The following is a 16,467-nucleotide window of genomic DNA, read 5'->3' as shown; positions in this document are numbered from 1 at the left end:
CAATACCACCACAATAAGAGAAAAGGCTGATTTCATTTGCTTTTCTCTGGCTTCTTCATGGCTAAAAGTGGCTGGGAGTAATCTCCCTGTTCTGGAGGGGTCCTGCTGGGCTTCTGTGTCCCTGTCCTGGAGGTGCCCTGCTGGGCTTCTGTGTCCCTGTCCTGGAGGTGCCCTGCTGGGCTTCTGTGTCCCTGTCCTGGAGGGGTCCTGCTGGGCTTCTTCTGTTTCTCTGAGACTCTCAGGCTCCTGTTCCTAAATACTTGGATTATGAGCCTGAGCCACTCTTCTCATCACCATAGAGTTTTGGTATTTTTGTTTTTTGTTTTTGTTTTTTTAAGGACATAAACAAATAATTGAAAGTTACTGTTCTCAAATTTCCCCACTGAAATAGCTAGCTGGAAAGAGTAATTGATACTTTATATGGCAGAAAAGACAGGATTAAAAAGTCTTAGAAAATCAGAAATTTCAGGCAGAGACAAAGAACTTGGGTAGGAACATACCATTTTGTGTAATTTTAAAAGCCATTTTGTGTAACCTGAAATATGATACCCAAGCTTGCCACCACCAGTCAGCTCGGTAAGGAGTTAGGCTTCAGAAGCAAGCCCCAGGCAGCTCAGATAGGAGCCTAGCTCAGGACAGGCCTTGGTATACTAACTAAGTGACCCCAAGGTAGTGTTGATGTGCTAGTGAACCAGTCCCAAGCTGTGAGCTCTGAAAGCCAGAGCTACTGCCCAGTGAAACGATACAAAAGTTGTAACTTTAGAAATGGCCTCTAGGATTGCCCTGCCTTGCTCTGGAGAGCCGGCTTCTCTAGTCTCTGTGTTGACACTCATCAGCAAGAAGCCTCAAAACTCTGTGCATGGCCTTGTCTTGGTACTTCTGGACTACCGCTGGGCGCACACAGGCTGCTAACAGTCCCAGCTGCTGGTCTGTGGTCTCAAGGGATTCCCGACCTTCATCGGTGCCATGCTTCCAGTCTGCCACAGCTGAAGGACTTCACTGTAGACATAGGAAGAGCCTGCAAGCTTCCCAAGTGTCCTTACCAGAGAAGATTCCCCAGTGGAACCAGTGTAGCAACATTTTTTTTTAGTCCAATCAACTGTTCCTGGTTTGGTAAGATGTCTGCTTAATTTTTATATTAGCCTAATAGTATAAGGGATGTTTGTGTGAATAAACCAAGCATATTCAAAAGACAAATCTTGTATGGACACCCTAATTGCCAAGTGCCTCACAGCCCATAGGCTGTGCTCTCTGCAGACTTGAAATTAAATACTGATAAATGTGAATCCTTCCATACAGCCTCTGGAATCTTGCCTGCTCATGGGACATGGTGCACAGCCACGGGTAGCATGGGCTGTGTGTGGCAGACGGCAGCTCTGCTCAGGAAGAGGTGAGGGTCGTGTGCGTGTGCGTGTGCATGTGCGAGTGTGTGTGTGTGCACGTGCGTGCTGACTAAAGTTTAAGAACATTGCTTCTATATTTTCTGGTGTTTGAAAGGCTAGGATGCTGTGAGAGTGGGGCCGCCAGGAAACAGGGCTTCAAAGGGCGTCAGGTCGGTTGATTTCTGGCCTCCAGTTCATACTGTGTGATTCAGAAACTTGTTTCTTCCCAAAAGAATTCCAGACATTCCGGTAAGATGTGGACTAGGAGAAGGGAGGGGCCCTGAGTTCCACCTACAGCTGTCTTGTCTCTTTCACGTTAGAACCAACTGCCCTCGGGGTAGAAGAGCCCTTCAGGTTTTTCAGTGAGATCCTCAGATCCCAAAGCATTTCACGTACACCCATTCCCTAGAGTGGGAAAAAGGCCAAGGGGTGTGCCTGTCAGAAAAGATGGAGATCTCCTGCATCATCTGTTTCTCTTCAGAACTGTTGAGCTCCAACTGTATGGAACGTGATAGCTTTTCACATCAGCTTGCCATATTTCCACAGAAAATAACTTAACCAGGAAATCCTTTCAAATATCCCATCTGACACTCTTGAAATTCAGCTAAGGAAACAGTACATATGTTATTCTTTTAAAATTTTTGCCTGAAAAGTGCCTTTATTTGGTTAAAACAAACAAACAAAGAACAAACTACCACTTGGTGTGAGACTGCTTACTGTACTAATGATGTGACAGTCCTGGTGGGCTAACACGGCCCAAGGTCCCTAAATCTTGACTGCTTTTAGTACCTTTTTTTTTTTAAAATAAGCTTTTTATTTATTTTTATGAACATTGGTGATTTGCCTGCATGTGTGTCTGTGCAAGAGTGCCAGACCCCCTGGAACTGGAGTTACAGACAGTTGTGAGCTGCCATGTCTGTGCTAGGAATCATACCTGGGTCCTTTGGAAGAGCATCCGGTGCTCTTAACTGCTGAGCCATCTCTCCAGCCCTAAAGTAGTATCTTTAACTGCACTCAGTTTAGAAAAGGAATACAGCTGAAACTTTGGGATGCCTACTAGGGACCATTATTTTTCACAGCATTAACACATCAATGTTTTATTTGTATATAAACAATAACACTAATTAGAGTAGAGCCAGACAGCAGGGGAGATATATCTAAAACATGCTTTTCCTAAAGAAACCTGTGGTCAGTGGAAGATGAGCCTGAAACACTGAAAATCAACAGTTGGTTTAGTTTTGTTTTTTGTTTTTTAAATGTGATGTGGTGTGTATGTGTGTGTATTCACACTTGCATGTATATGTGAGTGCATGCACTTGTGGTGCACGTTTACGTGCATGTGCATACACATTTGTGTGAGTGCATACATGTGGAGGCTTAAAGTTGACATCATGTGTCTTCCTCGATCATGCTCCCTTTACTATTGAGGCAGGTTTTCTCAAGTGAAACTAGCCTGGGGATCTGCTCTCTCTGCTTCCCAAGTGCTGGAATCACAGGCAGGAATAATGCTTGCTCCACTTTTGATGTAGGGTCTAAGGATCTGAACTTTCAGGCTTTCACAGTGAATACTTCGCCCACGCAGCTGTCTCCCTGGCCCACGTGGTTTAGTATCTCAGGATACTAACCTAAGAAACGGAATAAAAGATGAGTTTGTTGCTGATGTCATGGCTCCAGGGTGAAGTGTCCCTTACAGGACACTCAGTTCCCAACCGGTGCTGCCCGCTCTCCAGCAGCCTCTCTGCATAGAGGAAGGGGGTGTTGGAAGCAAGTCTTGAGATTTATAGCTGGGCTCACTGTCTGCTTTGTGGACCACTGAGATGTGGACAAGCAGTCGTCAAATATTCCCACCACCCCAGAACCACTTGCTACCATGCCTTTCTCTCCATGACACATGGCACCCCCAAACTGTGAGCAGAATAAACCCCTCCTCTTCCTCTCTGAACTGCGTTTGTTGGGGTACCTGTTCATAACAACAGGAAAAGTGATGAACACAGAGATCTCTGGAAATATGACTCACCATAAAACGGGGAAGTGGAGAAAGTTTGGGCAGGAATTGGAAACTGAATTGTTCTGGAAGCAAGAAGGGATTTAGAAAGAAAGAAAAGATGGTCCTGAGAAAGGTGAACTATGTAAAGAGGTATCAGTCTATCAAGAACTCCCAAGACAACAGACTTGGTTATCACTTGTAGATGTAAATGGGTCATTGCTTAACGATGTGGTGTTTTTCCTTAAGAGCAATTCAGTGTCTACTGCCTGGCTGGGGAGCTGGTAGAAAAGATCTGAGCTGGAAACTATTAGTACAATCTTCACTCACACTTCATTGTTGCATAATGAAATCAAGGCAGGAACATGAACTGAATATGAATTAAGGGAAAAAACAAAAAACAAATGTAGAAGTAAAAACAGCGTAAGAGAGAAGCAGATAATACAGTCCAGATGGTTGTCAGTTTAGGAGAAACGGAAGTGGAGACAGAATTGACCTTTCCAGAAAATAAGAAATCTTTATGTACTGATTAAAAATAAAGTAAAAACTTAATGTAATTTAGGAGAAACATATATAGGCTTTCTAACACTGAAACACAGATCTCTCACCCTCAGGGCCTCATAAAGACACACTGAATGGTGTAAGGGATGGTGGCCACAGCCTCATGGTTGACATTCTGGGGTCACTATGAATAGTGTCCCATGACTGCGTCTCAGACTAGTCCTCATGCAGGGTGGATCTGGATCACCACACTGAGGCATGATTCAATGAGAGCTGTGTGACCCCCAAGTCCAGCCCCCTGTAATGCAGGAGAACAATCCAGAACAGGCTGTGGAGTGGGCACTGCACATTCTTCAAGTTTATTTATTTACTCACCATCTGTAATCTACTGACTGCATGCAGCCTGGCAGGTGGGAAAATACTGCGATAAACACAATAACCATCCTTACAGAGTCAGACATTCTGGAGGTGGGTGAGAGACCATTAACACATAAAGCTATGTTAGATGGTATAACGTTGTAGAGAATGGAAAACACAGGACAAGGTAATGGGGGGCACAGCAGCAGGCAGGCAAAGGGTCAGCACAGAGGACCTCAAGATATTGTGGGGGCAGAAACTAGCATGGCAGGAGGAAATGGATCTGTGTCAGAGATGTGTGGTGGCTGAGGAAAATGCTGCTGGCACAGAGGGTGCTTGGCATGTCTAGGTCACAGGTAGAGGCAGTGTGTGTGTTTCTGAAAGATGAAGGAGCGGGGTGAAGTGAGAAGACATGATACTAAGGGATGCAGGCAATCTCTTCTCTAGAAAACCCTCCAGTGTCTTCATTAAACATAAGTTAAAAGGCTGTCCAGGACTGAAAGCATACGTCATGGAGAATCACCTTAATTTAAAACACTGTATGTCAACATTCAAGAAAATCAACTACCCCGATAGACTTCCTGTCTGAAGCCTGTCTATGCTGTTCAGAGGACACAGGTAACTCCTCTATCTGCAGGTTCAACAAACCTTAGATCAAACACTCAGAAAAGGGCAAGGGAGAGGGCTCACTGGGTAAGAGGATTAACTGTGTAAGCTTAGGGACCTGAGTTTGAATCCACAGTACACACATGGCCACATGTGTCTATGACCCCAGTGACTCAGGTAAAAACAGATAGATCCTAGGAGCTCACTGGCAGCCAGTGTAGCCAAAAAAGTAAACTTCAGGTTCAGTGAGAGACCCTATTTCAAAGGAATAAGGCAGGAGGTAACAGAGGAAGTCATTGGATATCCTCTTCTGGACCTGGTATACACACACACACACACACACACACACACACACACACACACACACACACACAAAGAAACAATCAGAAAACACTGTGTCTGTACTGAAGTTTCTTGTCTTTATCCCTAATCAATGCAGCATAGCAGTTATTTGCATGGCTACTGTACACTGCACTAAGTTTAAGTAATTTAAAAAATACACACAAGAGTTATTCACCTATAATGCCATTTTATATTTGGGACCCTCAAATCCAATCTACAGATTTCTGTGTCTGAGGAAGGTTCTGCGAATGGCTGTATAAAGCATAAAAACTAAGTTTATAATTTCTGTCACTTGAATATTCATAGTCTATTCTAATTTTGCTACTTGTTGGAACTTTTGAAATGTTTAAAATGCAGATTTTATCTTCAGTAAGTGATGTGTGGGATTAAATCATCCCTTATGTTTAAGCCAAGAGGCTGCTGCAAGGCATCTCAGTTTGCTCCTTATACAGCGAGAAAACGAGGCTTCTGTGTCAGTCAAGCGCACCTTAGCTGACGGAAGACCCAGTGTTTGACTGGAGCTACCAATTATTAGTTACGTCACTTCTATAAAAACCTGTGATGAAGGGCTGGAAAGATGGCTCAGAGGTTAGGAGCACTGGCTGTCCTTCCAAAGATCCTGAGTTCAATTCCCAGCAATCACATGGTGGCTCACAACCATCTGTAATGGGATCTGAAACTCTGTCATGCACGCAGACAGAGCACTCATACCTAAAAAAGTGCATAAATAAATAAAATTGAAAACTTGTGATGATATTGGCAGATGCACTTGGAGGTAACATTTAAAGAAACACTTGTGAGATTAAATGGAAAAAATACCTGCTCAGCCAGGAGAGAAGCCAAGCTCGAGTAGGCATCAGCAAAATCTGGACCATACTTAATGGATTCCTTCAGCAGCACGATGGCTTCTTCTGTTTTCTCCTGGGACCTGCAGACAGCATGGGAAGGACACCTTTCATTAGCACTTTAGTCCTTTGCTCAGACTTCAAGTGTTCGTTTCTTTTAGCAAAGATTGGGTGGTTCATTCTGGATTTTACTGTATAGGTATATATACATGTTATGGCAGGCTGTGCCGAGGTCTAAGTCTCTTCTCATGTCTGGATTCTCACTGGAAGGCACCGTGAAGGCCCCTGCCTCCTGCGGCTGTGGTTTGAATGTGGTCTGCCCCCACGGGCTCACGTATCAGAACATCACTTGGTCCCCACCAGGTGCTGTTATGGAAGGCTGTAGACATTTGGCATTTGGGTCTTGGAGCCAGGGTGGAGGATGGAGGGGGGGCAGGTCCTGAGGTTTTACAGACCAGACTACTTCCTGTCCTTTTTACTGCTTCTTGACTGTGAATACAGTGTCACCTCACACTCCTAAGGCCATGCCTTCCCTAACCAAGATGGGCTATATACCTGTTATAACCGGGAAACCGAAGGTCAGGGATTTGGTCTTAGTGAGTGGCACACCTGCTCTGCCGTGTTGGGGAGTCTACTGAAGAGTCTGTAAGTCTGTTATCAAGAAACACTGACCTCAGGGCAGCACTCTGGGGACGTCACCTGTCGGCTTGGACCGAGTATAAAGATGTGAAGAGGGTCTGTGTCCTTTCTAATGGCACCACAAGCCAAAACCCTTTTTAAAAAGTATTTTTATGTTTATAAATATGTATCACTGTGTGCAGGTACCTACAGAGTCCAAAAGAGGGCACTGGATGCCCTGGAGCTGGAGTTACAGGTGTTATGAACCATCCAACATGGGTGCTGGGCACTCAGGTCCTCTGGAAGAGCAACTAGTATTCTTAACTACTGAGCTTCACAAGCTGAATTCTTAATGGTGACTACTGGCCCCCCAAAAAACCACCTATGGTTTATATCCAAGGAAGAAAACGTCACATACAATTCATGAAATTAGAAAACACTGTGACCACAGGCTGGAAAAGGATAGTCAATGCGCTGTTATATCCTCACTGTCTCAACTTTTGTTATTCAGTCTTCTCTGGGACTTGAAGTCTGGCAGTCTGCAAGTCCTAACCTTGGGTAAAAGACCTGTTTCCTGTTGGTTTGGTCCCTGGATCTCTCTGTCTTTGAAGCCAAAAAAGTCATACTTAGGCAGTAATAACTTTGTTACTGAAACAACTTCCATAGACACTGATGTTAAATGCCAAATATTATAAATGTAATAAATACAATGTAGTATGAAGAACAGGATCTCTGGAACCACAGACAGTCCATGGCCTCAAGGATCTAGGTCTAGTCCTTGGGGGCACCTTTTCCCATCAGGGACCAATACAAAGTCTGGTGCATGTGTTTTCGCAACTCAACTTGGTAATAACTGTGCACCGGGCATTCTCATAAATTCTCATAGCATTATGAATTCAGTTCTTACAGTGGCCCCACACGATAGATATTGTGCTCATCTTCCTAATTTAAAATTTCACAGCAGGAGAGTCAAATGGCTCTAGTCATGTTCACATCCTCTTCCAAATGCTTCTCCACTGTAACATGACGCTTCATTTTCTTTGGGATAAGATCTAACTCTGTATGCCAAGCCACCCTTGAAATCCCTTGAGGAAAAATTCCCGCATAAGACCAGTTTAAAATATGACACTAGGGATCTAACACTCTGAGTGTGTGCTCTCTGTGTCCTTTGTCTTGGATCTTGTTCATCTTTTTGTTTTTTTTTTTTGTTTTGTTTGTTTTTAATCCCAGAGACCAGTCCAATGGCCTACACTTAGTTAAAAAAAAAAAAAAAAAAAAAAAAACAGTGAATATAAATTATTTTTAATGCATATTTTTTATTACTTTATTTCTGGTTCATTGTGTGTCTACTTAAACTTCAGCCTCCTGGGCACTGGGATTTATAAGTATGAGCCACCATGCCCACTCATAGCGGCTTATTTTATCTTAACTTCTCAGAAGTCTACCCTCATCTCCAAGAGCTTTCTATTCAGAGTGTGATTCATGCACTAGAGTGAATGTCACCTGACAGCTTGCTGCAAATATAGAAACTCAGGCCTCATCCACACCTCCCAGGTGATCTATGTGGGCACTGAGATCTCAGCATACCTATGCCATGTGTTCTCAAGGGCTGCGAGGGTCAAGGTCATTCATTCCTAATACCAGGCCTTCTCTCCTACCCCTCCGCAGGTCCAGGGTCTGTAGAATGTAGTTTGAATGCTTTAGTGACAGAAGCAGCTTGTTACCAGTCAGTTTCACCTAGAAGGTAGATTCCTATCATAGACTTGGGAGTAAAAAGTCACAGTTTTAAAAGTCCTTGGAGTTAAGGATTCAATTTGGCAGATGTGGTTTCAATGACAATGGCCTCCATAGGCTCATAGAGAGTGGCATTATTTGATGTATGGCCTTGCTGGAGTAGGTATAGCTTGATGGAAGAAGTGTGTCACTCGGGGGTAGGATTTGGAGTTGTGAAAACACATGCACCAGACTTTGTATTGGTCCCTGATGGGAAAAGGTGCCCCCAAGGACTAGACCTAGATCCTTGAGGCCATGGACTGTCTGTGGTTCCAGAGATCTTGTTCTTCATACTACATTGTATTTATTACTTTTATAATATTTGGCATTTAACATCAGTGTCTGTGGAAGTTGTTTCAGTAACAACTTCCAAGGGGTGGCCAGTCCTAGTGTCTCTCTCTTCCTGCTGCCTGCCGATCCAGATGTAGAACTCTCAGCTCCTTCTCCAGGACCATGGCTGCCTGCACACTGCCATGCTTCCTGCCATGAAGGTAATGGACTAAATCTCTGAAACTATGAGCCAGCACCAATTAAACGTTTTTCTTTATAAGAGTTGCTGTGGTCATGGTGTCCCTTTATAGCATACAGAAAACCTAACTAAAGCCAGGCATGGTGGTGCACACCTTTAATCCCAGCACTGGGGAGGCAGAGGCAGGCAGATCTCTCTGAGTTCAAGGCCAGCCTGGTCTACAAAGTGAGTTCCAGAACAGCTAAGGCTGTTACACAGAGAAACCCTGTCTCAAACAAAAACAAAAACAACAACAAAAAAGCCCCCACAAAACCAAAAAAAAAAAAAAAAAAAGAAAGAAAGAAAAAGAAAAAAAAACCTAACTAAGACAGAAGTTGGTACTAGGAGTGGGGTATTGGTATGATGGGCCTAACTCTGCTTTTGTTTGGAAGAATGTAGACTTTGGGACTTTGGATTAGGAAAACAGTTAAATGCTTTAAATGGGGCTTAATGCACCATACTGTGAGACCAAAATAAGCCATCTTAGAAATAAGACCAAAATGCTTTCACCCTAAAATTAAGGCCTAAGATTTCTCCTTTTGGGAATAGGCCATTAGTTACTGAAAGCAGTCAGTTCAGATTCCAGAAACCAGGAAGTGTAAAAGTACAGAGTCACAAGATAGTCACGAGGTAATGCCTGCCAGACTATGGAATGTCCTCTCCCTGGTTTCCAGGGTAACTGACCACAGAAATGCCCCCACCTGAGGGCAGCCAATGAGAAATGGTGGCGGGCAACCACTCCCTTAGAAGTAATTTCTAGAAGTCCCTAGAAGCGAGCCAATCAGAATTGTATCCATACTAGCACCCCTAAATGATGTAACCTTGTGACTTTTCCCTTTAAAAAAGCGAGCTTGCAGACAGGTGGGCGCTTCCTCCAGCCTCCACTGCGTTGGATGTATTGGACGAAGTCCTTGCCTAGGCTTGTATTGCTTTTGAATATCCAGGATTAAACCTTGCTTTTGCATTCCGGCATGCTCGTCTTTGGTGGTCTCTCTGGGGGTCACGATCTGGGCACAACAATACTAGTAGGAACATGGAAGACAGTGTTGCTGAGGGTGATTTGAACTGGGGAGAGCCTGACTTATGAGGTTTCAGAGGAGAAGAATATTATTAGTGTGTGACCTAAAGACCATTCTTGTGAAATTTTGTCAAAGAATGTGGCTGCTTTCTGCCCTTACTTAAAAAAAAAAATATGCCTAAAGCTAAATTGAAGAGTTGTGGATTAACAGCTTTGGCATAGGAGATTTCCAGAGAGCCTAGTATAGACTGTGTTGCTAGTGGCCAGTCTTATGCAGATTTATAAGGAAAAGGAGCAAGCTGAGCAAGGAAAAATACAAAAAGGAAAGTTTGAGGAGAAAAGGGAAACCAGGAAAAGTTTAAAGAAAAGCCTGATGCTAAATAAAATAAAGGGAGTGGTGACCTCATGGCAAGACCCCACCCAGCTAAGCTTCCAGCTTGTGAAAAGGAATTACAGTAAAGCTTGATGGTGCATGCCTTTAATCCCAGCACTCAGAGAAAACAGAGGCAGGCAGATCTCTGTGTTTGAGGTTAGACTGGTCTACAGATCAAGTTCCAGGACAGCCAAGCTTAGACAGTGAAGGAAACCATTGAAAACAGAAAGCTGGTGAAAAATGTATTCACATGATGGTCTAGAACTCCCACATCAATCAATAATCAAGAAAATACCCCACAAATCTGCCCACAGGTCAGTCAGATGATGGCACTTCCTAAATTAAGGTTCCTTCCCCCTGAGTGACTCAGTTTTTATCAAGTTAATTAAACTAACCAGCAAAGGCTGTTAAACTAACCAGATGCTGTCTACCTCTTCTCCTCACTGTGATCTGGTTAGCTCCTAATTGGCTCTCCTGCATGCATGCTCCAGACTGATAGCAGGGGGTTAATAGCCCAGTCCTTCAAGGACTCATCCTTGAACTGGGGCCTTAAAGATGAAAGTTATAATTCTTGTTGATTTACTTGGTCAACAAGAGTTCATGAAGGTTGTGCACCACTCTATAGCGCTTGTGAGTTTTCACACATGTATGTTCTCTCACAAACACACTAAAAGTCACTCTTCCATCTGTATATTTTTTTAAAGCAAAAATGCATTTTTTAACCCTAGTAATTTGACCACTGATTTTATGGTTAGAACTCCAAAGAGTCTTCACTAAGTAGAATTTAGAAATGCTGCTTGAATCTAAGGGAACATATAGACTTACAAAATTAAGGCAGAAAATTAGTCCCTACAGGACATTATTTAGCTGAAAATTCTTCAAAATCAGCAGAAGGGGAAAAAAACTACAAGAATTTTATAATAATGGGTTAGTGGCTTTCATTTGTAATAACTCATGTCAGCTAAAATGGAAACTTAGACCTTTCATAAATGAACTCAGAGAGATTAACTACCACTTAACACAGCCTCTAATGTAAGTCCTCGAGAACTCCATTAATGTCCATCTGAGCGACACAGTGGAAATAGAGACATCAGGGCTTCTCCTAGGGAATTCTGGGAAGCAGTGCATCAGTAAATCCCTTGAGGAAAAACATCCACAAGGATCCTAACATCCAGAGTGTGTGCTCTATGACCTTTACTCAGTTTTAAGCTCCCCGTAAGTGGACTTTGGATCTTTGTGGTGGTTTGAATAAGAATGCACCCCCCCACACACACAATAGGCTAATAGATTTGAATGCTTGGTTACCAGGAAGAGGCACTATTAGGAGATGTAGCCCTGTTGGAGGAAGTGTGTCACTGTGGGTGGGCTTTGAGGTTTCAAATGCTCAAGCCAGGCTCAGTGTCTCTCTTTCTTCATGCTGCCTACTGATTCAGATGTAGTACTCTCAGCAACCTCTCCTGCACCGTATCTGTCTGTATGTTGCCATGCTTCCCATCATGACAATAATGGACGAAACCTCTGCACTTGTAAGCCAGCCCTAAATTAAATATTTTCATTTATAAGAGTTGCTGAAGTCATGGTGTCTCTTTCCAGCAATTGAACACTGACTAAGGCTAAGAAAATCTTACTAATCATTTGTTGTTGTTGTTTTTAATTCCAGTCCAATGACCTGCATATAGCAAATAAATAAATAAATAAATAAATAAATAAATAAATAAATTAATTAAAAAACCCATCAAAGTCATCCCCAGTGATGGATGGATTAGAAGGAATGACAAGGGGACATTGCCACTTTCTCTACAGGAGCTCTACAAGAGTGTCCTCAACTATGAATCACATGTACCTTGCTTAGCACCATGTTATCCATGTAAACATCAAACATAAATACACTCCTTTTACAACATTGCAACAGGACTCATCTCTCTTAAATTGCCCCTACCCCAGGAATTTCCAAGGTTCCTCAGAATGGGTTCCTGAAACCTGCAATACCCTCAGAATGGATTCCATAAGAAAAAAATCAATTAGAAATCAGATTTTGCTCAGAATGTTAAGATTTTTGCAGCTCAACATTTGTGGTTTCATAAGGTATTGCCCTCTGATTGTGCTTTCCTCTGTGTCAAGTAAAAACACTCCCAGAGGCTCACTTTACTGGTGCCATCTCAATGGTAGGTATTTAGCAAAGGCATTAAGGATTTGCCATATTTTCTCTCAGTAATTAGAAATATGTTAAATTTGCTATTTTACAAAATTTTCTCGATTTCTCAACAGTCCCACATTCATCTCAACAGAAGTAGCTGATAGTCAATTGAAAAAATTGACACACGGGATGAACTCGGAAAGTGTCAGCAGCAGATACAGAACTGGTGACTCGCCAGCAGCAATGGAGTTTCTCAATAGTAGATGGCTGTCTTAGTTAGAGTTTCTATTGCTGTGAAGAGACAGCATGACCATGGAAACTCTCATAAAGGAAAACATTTCATTGGGGTGGCTTGCATTTTCAGAGGTTTAGTCCATTATCATCATGGCGGAAAGCATGGCGGTGTGCAGGCAGACATGGTACTATAGAAGTAACTGAGAGTCCCACATCTGGGCCTGCAGGCAACAGGAAGTGGTCTGTCTCATGGGGTGTAGCTTAAATGCAGGAGACCTTAAAGCCCGCCTCTACAGTGACACACTTCCTCTAACAAGGCCACACCTCCTAATAGTGCTACTTCCTTTGGGGGCTATTATAACACAAATCTTAAAATGGTATTATAATAAAAAACCTGGGGCCAGATATTGGGGTAAATGCTGAAAGATCTGAGAGACAAAGGAACAAGCCACTGCCACGTCTCACCTCACCAACTCCACAAATCCTCTGACTGAAATTCTCTGAGTCCTCACCTGAAAGGCTCCAGCCGAAAAAGCCTCTAGTTTCTGTGTCCTCATGCCTTATATACCTTTCTCTGCCCAGCCATCACTTCCTGGGATTAAAGGAATGTATGCTTCCCAAGCAAAGGCATGAGATCTCAAGTACTGGGATTAAAGGCGTGTGTGCTTCCCAGTACTGAGATTAAAGGTGTGAGCCACCACTGCCTGGCTCTGTTTCTCCCCTAGACTGAGTCAATCTCATGTAGTCCAGGGTGGCTTTGAACTCACAGAGATCCAGACAGATCTCTGCCTCCCGATTGCTAGGATTAAAGATGTGCACCACCACTGCTTGGCCTCTATGTTTAATCTAGTGGCTTGATCTGCCCTCTGATCTTCAGGCAAATTTTATTAGGCTACACAACATATCACCCAGTGTGGTGGTATTGTGTTCCCCAAAATATTGTGTACTCTAATAAATTTATCTGGGGTCAGAGAACAGACAGCCACTAGATACAAAGGCTAGAAAATGGTGGCACTCACACCTTTAATCCTAGCATCCCAGAGATAGAAATCCCTCTGGATCTCTGTGAGTTCAAGGCCACATTGGAAATAGCCAAGCATGGTGACACACGCCTTTAATCCCAGGGAGTGGTGGTAGAAAGCAGAAAGATATATATAAGGTGTGAGGACCAGAAACTAGAAGCTTTTGGCTGGTTAAGCATTTGGCCTGGTTAAGCTTCAGGCTTTTGAGCAGTAATTCAGCTGAGACCCATTCCGGATGAGGACTCAGAGGCCTCCAGTCTGAGGAGACAAGACCAGCTGAGGATCCGGCGAGGTGAGATAGCTGTGGCTTGTTCTGTCTCTCTGATCTACCAGCATGGACCCCAATAACTTGCCTCAGGTTTGATTTTATTAATAAGATCTTTTAAGATTCCTGCTACAACCCAGGCCATTTTCTTTCAAACTACCACAATGGCCATCAACACACAGACCCATAACTGGTCAATACATAGAGAATAAGAGACTTCAGAGTTCTCATCCATAAATGGGATGTCTATGCCACACTCTACCCCCCAATGCTCAGGGCTGTAAGAGCCAGAGGGTTGTAGATGAGTTTAAGGAAAGAATGTTTTCCAGACACAATAGGATAGGTGCATATATGAACTCACAATGATTGTGTCAGTTTGCACAAGACTTGTGCAAGCTCAAGTCAGACAAAATCCCAGTACAGGGTTTGTGGTGGTGGTGGTGGGGTGGCCACAAAAATCTTATCCCTAGCTAAGGAGCTATTGGCATTTGAATGCTCCTGGGAGAGGGACAGTTTTCTTCAATATGACACTGGATACAGGACCACAGTCCAGGGCAGCCCCTCCCATAGCAGTAGTTGGCTAATATAAACTAGACTGGATGGGTTTGGGAAAGAGGGAGAGAAAGAATGAGAAAAAAGAAAAGGAACCTCAGCCTGAGCATGGAGTGAAGGGTGGAGGCAGCAAGAGGAGGTCCTCTGCGTACTGAGCTTCTGTTAGCGTATTGTTGTGCTTTGCCGTTACTGGGTCAAAACTGATGTTTCTCATAAACAAAGAAGATTTTTACTTCTACTTTTATGGCAGGAGACATTATCAGCTCTTCAGAAGAACTGCTGTGTGAAAGCTACAGACATCTCAGGAGAAGGCCTTTGTAAGCATGGGCCTCCTAGGGCTCTGCTTCCCCCACAGGATGGGAAGGACTCCTGACTGCCCTGTGTAACTTCAGCACAGGATGCCTGAGTACACTGTGGCCAAAGCAGTGTGTAAAAGCATCTGGCTGGCTGCAGTTCACACTTATTTTTCTGCTTGATTTTTATAAAATTCATGCACAACAGCCCAGAAAGCACATTCCTGTTACATAACAGTGAAGACTGGAAAGCTGATCAATTCAGATCACACTGCTGGGCTGGGGAGATGGCTCCATTGGTAGTCTACTGCACACGAGGACCCGAGTCTGATCCCTACCAGGCAAGTGTGATTGATATCAAACTTGTATTCCCAGCACTCAAGAGATGGAGACAGGTGGATCTTTGGGGCTCACTGGCCAGCTAGCCTAGCCTACTTGGCAAGTACCGGGACAATGACAGGCTTCATCTTAAAACAACAAATTAGACAACCTAAGAGGTTGACCTCCACCCTTCATGCTCATGCATACACACGTGTACCCACATACAGACACACACTAGAAACAGACACATACATACAAAGAGATACTCATGACAGCTAAAATTCAAGGACAAGATCACAGTCGTACCTCGTCTCCTGCCACTACCAGACAGAAAGTGAAGCATATGTGATGGAAAACTCAAACATGAGCATTCACAGGGCAGCAGACATGGTGGACTGAAGTGAGGACTTCATAAAGGCTGGCACAAAGCACAACTTTGGAAGCTTTAGTCCTGAGTCTCTCTTCACGGGTGTGGGGCAGACCTTGATGTGCTTAGCATCAGCCCTGTGAGGTCACTGCAGTGTGTCTGTGCAACAGGACACCTGTCTCCTGTGACCCTGCTCCTGCACATACAGATATGTGAAGGTGGGCTGAGGTTCTGGTGCCACCTGCTCCTGCACATACAGATATGTGAAGGTGGGCTGAGGTTAGTGCCAAACCAGTACCACATCAAGTACAAAAGCACATGCACATTCCAAGCCTTCTGGGAACTTCAAGAGGGCACAAACACAGTTCCATTGCTGGGATCTGGAGGAGAAGGTAGCCGAGAATGTCCTGGTTTAGCAAGTTGTTATCCACAGCTGGAGGCTGAGTGGATGAGTCATTGTACTGTGTCCCTGCTAGTCACTGGGCTGAGTGCTGTTTCTGTCCATCTCTGCTTCAGTTGCTGAGCAACATGGGTCAGATGTGATCCCGAACCCCTGTGTGGCATCTCAGCAAAGGTGGAATACTGTAGCAGCAAGAGAAAGTGAGTTTCAAGCTCTCTAGCTATACTTCAGTTAAGAGACTAGAAGCCCTTGTCATGGGTAAGCTGCAGATGCTTATAGAGAGCTCTCTAGGACCTGCTGACCCATTTTCTACTTAAGTGATGAGATCTGGGCCCCAGCAGCTGGCTGTCATCTAAGCTGTTTAACTAGTGCCATGAGTAGAGTACGACTGCCCACCTCTCATCCCTTATTAGTGCCAAGAAGCCAAGCTTCAGATTGGACACAAGATACTACATTCCTAGGTTACAGTCACAGCTAATATCTAGTTCATCTTTATTAGGTGCTGGGTCCTATATTAAGTGCTTATATGTATTACATTTAGTACTTAAGAAAAGTGCAGTTTCTAGAAT

The 16,467-nt window shown here is 43.7% G+C and overlaps 1 protein-coding gene across 4 annotated transcripts in view; it reads right to left on the bottom strand.

The window, feature by feature from the left end:
- Positions 1 to 16,467, bottom strand: part of Tmtc1 (transmembrane O-mannosyltransferase targeting cadherins 1) — a 217,429-nt gene that overhangs the window by 21,036 nt on the left and 179,926 nt on the right. For all 4 annotated transcript variants that reach the window (XM_028892402.2, XM_028892401.2, XM_028892403.2 and 1 more), the window contains one exon: positions 5,992 to 6,100. In XM_028892402.2, coding sequence (XP_028748235.2) covers positions 5,992 to 6,100 — 109 coding nt within the window. The remainder of the gene's footprint in view (positions 1 to 5,991; positions 6,101 to 16,467) is intronic.

This window comes from Peromyscus leucopus, chromosome 3 (assembly GCF_004664715.2).
Source record: "Peromyscus leucopus breed LL Stock chromosome 3, UCI_PerLeu_2.1, whole genome shotgun sequence".
NCBI lineage: Eukaryota > Metazoa > Chordata > Mammalia > Rodentia > Cricetidae > Peromyscus > Peromyscus leucopus.
The sequence above is the reverse complement of the archived record's forward strand: the minus strand, read 5'-3'. Positions and strand labels throughout refer to the sequence as shown.